Source organism: Panthera tigris, chromosome X (genome assembly GCF_018350195.1).
Source record: "Panthera tigris isolate Pti1 chromosome X, P.tigris_Pti1_mat1.1, whole genome shotgun sequence".
Taxonomy (NCBI): Eukaryota; Metazoa; Chordata; class Mammalia; order Carnivora; family Felidae; genus Panthera; species Panthera tigris.
Window position 1 is genome coordinate 7,168,863 of NC_056677.1, and position 8,432 is coordinate 7,177,294.

The window sequence follows — 8,432 nt, forward strand, 5'->3', positions numbered from 1 at the left end:
TTGATGTATTCCGTCACCATGTGCCTTCCCTGCTCGCGGGGAGAGCCCCAGCTCGCCCTGTCGACCTGCATCGTCTGCAGGATTTCTCGGGGCCCGGGGGTCCAAGGTAGTCTCGAAGCCAGACCAGGAACCACCGAAGTCTTTGTCCCCAGAATGCCCGAGTCTGGGAACTTCCGGTGGCGGAGACTACATTTGGGTGGGGTCTTCCCCCCCAGAGGATATCGAAAGGGCAGGCGGGCAGGGGACGTTGTGTCCGCCTTCCCTGAGTCTGCTAGGCGGGCCCCCGGGACTTGGGACGGATGGCCTTCTCAGAAGAGCCCGGCTACCCTCATCTCATACGTTCACGGTCACAGATTGGCCACTCCCCAAAGGGGCTGGGAGTTTGAACACTTGACTTTAGCCGAATAGGACATTTCACGCCACTAATGATCTCCGCCAGGTTTGATGTTGCCTCCTTCTTGTAGATGCTGAGCTTTCTTCTTTCGCAGCGATTACTGTTGCAGGCCAAGGCGCAATTTAGGCCTGAGGCCGAGGCAGCTCCTGAAGTCGCATGTCCCCGGGAGTGTTGTGAGCAGCTTGACTTGGAGGTGCTGTAGTTACAGAGCTTTAAGGGGAGGCTGCCTGGCCCGCTCCCTGGTGAAGGTGGGGCAGCAGAACCAGGCCTCGGGGATAAGGGAGGGGCTCGTGGAATAGAATCCCTATCGCTCTGCAAACACGAGCAGGTCAAACTTTTTCAAAGCAACACTGCCTTAATCACCATCTCACTGAGCATCTGGTTGAGACCCGGAGAAAGCTCAAGAGGTGTCTGAAAACTAATAAAGCCAGGGAGTTTGTCATCTACTAGGGAATGTGGACACACTCCAGTTCAGGTGGTACTACCCAGGTGTTCTAGAGGGGAATGTCCTGAGCCAGGCTTTCAAGTAGAAAACGTCCGAGGACGGGGGCGTCCGGGGGGCTCGGTCGGTTGAGCGACCGACTTCGGCTCAGGTCACGATCTCGCGGTTCGTGGCGTCGAGCCCCGCGTCGGGCTCTGTGCCGACAGCTCGGAGCCTGGAGCCGGCTTCGGATTCTGTGTCTCCCTCTCTGTCTGCTCCTCCCCGACTTGTGCTCTCTCTCTGTCTCTCAAAAATGAATAAATGTTAAGAAAAGAAAAGAAAGAAAACGTCCGAGGACAAAAGAGCGGTGTCGGTTGAGAGACGGTCTGCTCGCGATCGCCAGCAGCAGAGCCCTCCCTGCCTCACACCCCTCCCGTTTGTCTTCCCACCACACCTCTGCTAGTGGCGATTGTAGGCATAAGCTGCTCGCCTGTTTCCTGTCCCTTTTTGATTTTAAATGCAGTGGAAGAACGGCTGGGGACTGAATTGTATCCCCCCAGATTCCTATGTTGAAGCCCTAACCTGCAGCATGACCGTGTTTGGAGATGGAGTCCTTAAGAGGTCAGGGTGAGTGAGGGCGCGAGGCCGGGGCCCTAATCTGATAAGACTGGCGTCCTTAGAAGAAGAGGAAGAGGCAGCAGGGCTGTGAGGACACGGCAGGAAGGTGGCTGTCTGCAAGCCAAGGAGAGAGGCCTCCGGAGACCCCAAACCTGCCACCACCTTGACCCGGGCCTTCTAGTCTTGGGAACCGTGAGAACAGTCATTTCTGTTGTTGAGCCACCTCATCTGTGGGGTGCTGTTACGGCGGCCCGAGCTAAGTCCTCCGGGCGGCTTTAGTAGAACAGCATCTTGCTTTACTGCGTTCTGATAAATTTTAGAAATGTATTTCAGGTCATCTCTGAACTCAGTTGAAGCCAAGCGACTCTAAACAGCTGGGACAGAAAACAATTCCCGGCTTTATCCTTCTTCACCAGCACCCCTCTCCCTTCAGGCAACCACGTTTCTCCCACAAGGGTGTTTTCTTTAATTAATGGACTATTTTTTTGGTTACATTTATTTATTTTTGAGAGACAGAGTGAGACAGAGCGTGAGCGGGGGAGGGACAGAGAGAGAGGGAGACACGGAATGTGAAGCAGGCTCTAGGCTCCGAGCTGTCAGCACAGAGCCCGACGCAGTGCTTGAACTCACGAACGGTGACATCATGACCTGAGCTGAAATCGAGAGTAGTGTGCTTAACTGACTGAGTTAGATGCCCCCAGAAAACTATTTTTGTTTTTTTATTAAAAAAAATTTTTAATGTTTATTTAGTTTGGAGACAGAGAGAGACAGACTGTGAGCCGGGGAGGGGCACAGAGAGAAAGAGAGGGGGACACAGAATCTGAAGCAGGGTCCAGGCTCTGAGCTGTCAGCACAGAGCCCGGCGCGGGGCTCGAACCCACGAACCACGAAATCATGACCTGAGCCGAAGTTGGACGCTCAACCGACTGAGCCACCCAGGCGCCCCTAATTAACAGACTATTTTTTATTAGAGCAGTTTTGGGTTTACAGAAAAACTGAGCATAAAGTACACAGTTCTCATATATCCTCTCATCCCTTCAATTTCCCTTGTTAATGTCTTGCACTTGTTACGTTTGTTGCCTCCCGTGACCTGATATTGACATGTTAACTAAGGTCTGTAGTTTAGGGCTCACCCTTGCTGTTGTACATTCTGTGCGTTCTGATCAATGGAGAATGACATGTATCTTTATAGTGTCCTACAGGGTAGTTTCACTGCCCTGAAAGTCCTCTGTGCTCCTCTTCATCCCTCCTTCCTTCCCTCTAAGCCCTGGCAACTGCTGATCTCTTTCCTGTCTCCATAGTTTTGACTTTTCCAGAACGTCATCGAGTTGGAATCGCACAGTATGTAGCCTTTTCAGACTGGCTTCTTTCATTTAGTGATGTGCATTTAAAGTTCTTCTATGGCTTTTCATGGCTTGACAGATCATTTTTATTCAGCGCTGAATAATACCCCACTGTCTGGATGGACCACGGTTTATGTATCCATCACCTTGAGGAGGCCATCTTGGGTGCTTCCGAGATTTGGCAGTGGCGAATCAAGCATACATCTTCTTCTTCATTTTTTTAAAGCATTTCTTAAAGTTTATTTATCTATTTTTGAGAGAGAGAGAGCGAGCACAAGCGGGGGAGGGGCAGAGAGAAAGAGGGAGACCCATAATCTGCAGCAGGCTCCAGACTCTGAGCTGTCAGCACAGATCCTGACGTGGGGCTGGAACTCACAAACGGTGAGATCATGACCTGAGCTGAAGTTGGGTGCTTAACCGACTGAGCCACCCAGGTGCCCCACAAGCATACATCTTCTAAGAGTTAAGGAAATTCTTTTATATAACCACTAAACCATAATTATACAAGATGAACAATAACTCAGTGTATCATTCAATATCCAATTCATATCAGATTTCAATCCAGAATTCCTTCAAGCTTCACACATTGCATTTGGTTGTTTTTCCTCTTTAGTCTTTAGTCTAGAACAGTCTCTTGTCTCTTTTTGTTTGTTATTTATAACATAGATTTTTTTTTTTTGAAGAATCCAAATCAGTAGTCTCACATTCTGAATCTGTTTGATTGCTTCCTCATGGTTTGATTTGGTATAAGTAGTTTCTGGCGATATGCCACCGTAGATGACGTCATAATGTCAACTTTTCCAACCTTGTTGGTGATAAGCTCTATCTCCTGAGGTGGTGGCGGCTGGAGCCCTCCATTATAAAGAGACATTTTTCTCTGTGTACGTCATCTGTGGATGGATACTTTCGGGAATTTTTTGTTTTCCAGTGACCATTTGCTGAGTGGTTTTGGAGTCCATTGATAATGGGCGTCGATTGGGGCATCTCTCCTCTCTACCTACGTGCCGTTGGCCAGAGCCCACTCAGTTGTCCCCCACCCAACTGAAGGGAAGCTGGGAAGTGTCTCTGTGTGTCCAAGTGGCAAAGTCACTGGGGTTTAGGACATGCGTGGGTCAATATTGTAAGGCTGACCTCTTTTCTGTATTTTGTTTCTTCTCCAGGAGACTTCTTGGCATCATCACGAAAAAGGATGTTTTGAGACATATGGCCCAGATGGCAAACCAGGACCCTGAATCCATCATGTTTAATTAGAAACACGGTGGCATTTATTTTGAGAGAAACACAACTGTGTCATTTTAAAAGAAATAAACAAATGATATGTTATTATCCTAATGAACGATTATACGCTAGGGGCAGTGGAAACAAAAGCTTTGTTTGAACGAAAGGAGGATAAAACCTGGTGTGTGTGTGTGTGCGTGTTTTTTAAAGACATCCACGAGTAGGCATTTTATAGCTTTAACCCCTTATGAGTTTCCAGCTGTGTTTCTTAATGAGTTTATTAACTGCCGTGGGAGCATGTGGGTGGGTGTAAACGATGTGGTTTGTACAAGGACACAGAACACAAATGCTGAGTCAAGAAACGCTTGCCCCTTCTGTTTAAGGCTGTTTGGGAAGCTTTGAGTCTAAGAGGCCAAGGGGTATTGGCCTGTCAGCATCTTTATTTATTGGTTCCCGAAGTGTTGCTGCTATTTTACTGAATTGGATTAAAGATGTTTGCACTTACTTTGTCGGAAAAGAAAAAGAAATTAAATGTGAACCGAGTGAAAGCTGCACGAATGCCAGTGGGCTCACTCGTCACCATCCCGTTGTCTTGCTCCTGCTCTCATCCGTCTGTGCACCAACATCCGGGGGCTTCTGCTCCGCTGACTGTGAGAAACCCTTTCTCGGTGCAACACCAGCATCTCGGGACCACACCGTGAACTCACTGTTCGAGCGTTTAGTGCTACGCGTGTTTCCTCCCGCACGAAGGGACCCGCCGCGATTTTGAGGGTATACGCACCTGCTCATGGTTTCGCGTCCCTGTTGTATGTACCTCACTTGTTGATCGCCGTGGCCTGTGCATTCTTAAATATTGATCAGTCCGGCATTTTCCACGGGCCATATCCTGTATGCTGCCAGCTTGCCGTAAGCGTGCTTCAATTTCCAGATAGCGTACGTGAGAGTCAAAGCCGGCCACCCAGTGTTACTACTTATTTTTCCTCTCAGCTCTTATTAAATACGGCTGCAGGGAGGGTGAGGCATACGAAGTCTCAGTGGGAACTCCTCCAAATGGATTGCGAGAGAAATGCTAAATTGATTCTAAATCTGTTCCATTATCTTCTCTGTAGGATGCATAACGTCCGGCTCTAATGTCTGAGCGCGCGCTTTCATGCTCGCAGTCAGAGCACAGAAGGGCAGAGTTAAATTGGAGACCGCCACTCGGAGCACTGGGCACCTTCGTGTTGAACTTAACGGTGTATTTGTCCCTTTAGTCGGGACTCGGCTCTTTCTGTGAGAAGGAACCGAGCTGCGGTTCCGGTCCGCTGTGGCACCGGTGTGAGTACGTCCACCCCCGGGAGCCTGTCACGTGTGTCCCCGCTCCCCCCTTCTCACCGAGTGGCCCGCGCCCTTTGCGATCTCGGTCTCGGATACTGACGTGCCAGGTGTGTGTCTGGCGGCCAGAGAGAAATCCCGCGAACAGTGACGAGCTGAACGAGAAACCGGGGGTCGGGCACTCTCGCGTGTCTCCTCATTACCACCCAGCAGCCGTACGCTTTGCTATTGTCGTCTGCTGTCCTTCGTCCTCTGGCTTGTAGCCTCAGTCACAGGCCGGGCTCTCTGTTACCCGGCTGCCAGCCGGGCCGTCGGCTTCCTAGGCACGAAGCGGGAGGAGGAGACACGTAGCAAGGTGCGATGCCTGTGCCCAGGAAGCAGAACTTGCCCACGGGTGCCCAGCCGATGTGCATTGGCCGGACTTTGGTCCCATGATACCCCCTGGCTGCACGTGAGCGTGGGAAGGGGAAGTTTTAGTGAGGCCTGGTACTCTCTGAATGAACTTTGGATTCTTCTAACAAGGAAGAGGGACTGGTCCTTGGGAGGGAAGACTGTCCCTGGATTGGATGCCATCATCATGTCTCTGTTGGTGTCCTCCCTGTCCTCCTTACTCTCTTTCTTGCCACACCCTCCAGACATTCTCCCACTCACCGAGCGGTTCCCCACCCCTTCTCTCAGATCTGACCTAGAACTCCCAATCGGAAGCCATCGTTTCTCAACCCTCGTAAAAATGCTCGTCTTGTATAAAAACCTAGCGACTAGCGGGTTTCTGTGAAACTTCTGGTTGATACAAGAAAACGTACTGCTGTGTCCTCTGGGTTCAAAAAAGTGAAGTCAGATCGTGCTGACAAACACTGGAAAATTTGTTTCTGTGATCGGTTGGCCCCCTCCAGAATGATATCAAATAGCCACTTCAGTGTGGAAACACTGGTCGGTACTAGAGAATTTGATCTTGGTGTCCCGTTCACGGCACGTTAAGTGTCGAGTCACAGATCCCAATAGTAGTGTTGTTACTGGGGTTTCCATGGAGCGTGTGCAAGTGAAGCTGGGTTCTCCTGGACTTGAAATCCTACGAGGTCTTAAAGATTGCTTCATGTAGTTCCCGCTCACTCCTGCGTGGCCTCCCGAAAGAGTGTTTGTCACAGCCTGGGTTTGTATAATCCAGAAAGCCCCTTCAGCTAAAACAAGGAGCTTCAAAAGGGAACACGAAACCGTGAACGGATAGCCAAAGGGCAGTGAAACCACAGAACTTCCTCCTCCAGATGAGGCCATAGAGGAATGAAGGGATAGTTTACTCCAGGCCAAGGTCACCAAGCCGGGGCGGGGGGGGGGGGGGGGGGTTGTGCTCTGTCCTCCTCCCAGGCCTTAGTGTAGAAGAGGTCTGCAAATTCACGGCAGACAGTCGGGAGTGTTACTTTGACGCAAATAGCCTTGTTTTCCTTCATGAGTTGAACCTCTAATTTGTTGTGGGGTTCAGGCTCTTGGCAACAGAAGGCCATGGTCAGACAGGCAGGTGAAGGTCAAGGGTGGGAGAGTTTGCAGCGGGGCTGCCAGAGCTGGTTGCCTTCCTCCCGTGGAGCCCGAAGTCCCCCGTGCGGTCCACTCGCCTGCTGGCCCCGGGCTCTCACACAAACTCCAGGGGGAGCAGGCTTCCGAGCTGTTTGTCAGTCTTTCTTGTAAAAGTACGCGGGTCGGGATTCTGAAGGGATTTGCTGTAGCCAAATGTAGAACCTTGTCTATCTGGCGATCTGATGAGCGGGAAGAGTACAGCTGGGATGTGGAAGTAAAATAAACATTTCTCAGAACGGTGTGTTTGTTTCTTTTTCCAGAACCAAACCCTTTAGACTTCTGTAGAACTTTCTGGATCCTTTCTGAAGCAGTGTTTTATGTAAAGAAACATAAATGCGGGACAGAAACGGAGTTCTCTAACGGAGCACTTCAACCTATTTCTTGCTCCCCCTCTCTACTAGTAAGGAAACGTGTTGTAGAAGGACAGACATCATAAAGAACATCCCGAGAGGGACACATGAATTTCTTGCGTGTTTCGGTGCACACCCCCCCCCCCCCCGGGAATGCAGGTGCGTGGGTGGCATTTATGGAAAGGTAAATGTGTTAGAAGCAAATCAATACTCGGTGTTCGCTGTTACCCAGAACCAGGCCAGCTCAACTTTCTCTGTTTGGTACTCCCCAAAGACCTTACAAAGGAGAAGACCTCTCAGTAAGATCTCGATTTGGCCCCGGTAAGCCACAGAAACTGGGGAATTCGTTTCACTGAGGGGAGAACTGGTTACTTTGGATTATCGACAAGTGCAGATCTGCTCAGGACTCCTTATCAGACGCCGAGCTGGAAAAGATGAGAAACACAAGCCTCAAATGATTTACACGACGGGGGAGCATGTATATGTGACTTGGGGACATTAACCAGACTCCATTTTCGCTGACGCAGTAATAACTATTTATTTGCCGTCCTAGGTGTGCCGGGAATGAGCCTACGTGCGACTTTTATGAGATCTGTTCGCATTTGGTGTTGGAACGACCACAGAGCAATGTGGTGGTTTTTTTTTTTTTAATTGTAACCCTCTGTGTAAACGTTGGCACCTTACTAAAAATTAAGTGTTTGAACTTTCCTTTTAAAAATAAAATGAGCACAGTCTTCAAGCAGCAAGTTGTAGATGGGAGAGATACTGATTTTGCAGCGTGTTTGTGCCCAGATGGAACAGTTTGGTCAGCTCTAAAATCCCTTGCTCTTAGCCTGGTGGGTGACAGCTAGGTAACAGTTCAGACTTGGCGCTGTGTATTTCCAAGGATGGGGTAGGACCGCTGTCCCCAGGCCATCTGTGTTTCTGCCCTGTGCACAGACGCTAGGGAGGACAGGTTGGGCAGCGGTCTAGTAATTCTTTTCAAGCTTTTTATCTATCACTTTGGGAATCACAAGGGTTTGAGTTATGTCCTTCCCCAACAGTTTTCTTTTAGTTTTCCGCTTCGCAAAAATTTGAAGGGAAAAACACAGAGAATGCCCACATCCCTTTGACGACCTCAAAGAGGCAGTGAGGGGAGTCCCTTCTAATTAGGGGAGGGAGCCAGCCTGGGGACCACTTAGGGAGCATTGTCCTCAGCAGAGGGG

General features: G+C 49.8%; 1 protein-coding gene across 2 annotated transcripts in view; it reads left to right on the plus strand.

Annotated features, from left to right (window-relative positions):
• Positions 1 to 7,973, plus strand: part of CLCN4 (chloride voltage-gated channel 4) — a 63,669-nt gene extending 55,696 nt beyond the window's left edge. Inside the window, exons 13-14 of one of the 2 annotated variants that reach the window (XR_006213435.1) lie at positions 3,937 to 4,765; positions 5,104 to 7,973. Coding sequence is in view for 1 of the 2 variants with exons in the window: in XM_042974508.1 (XP_042830442.1) it covers positions 3,937 to 4,027 (91 nt within the window). In the remaining variant the exon portion in view is untranslated. Of the gene's footprint in view, positions 1 to 3,936 lie in introns of both variants that reach the window. The other variant, XM_042974508.1, reaches the window with a different exon arrangement.
• The last annotated feature ends 459 nt before the right edge of the window (positions 7,974 to 8,432 follow it).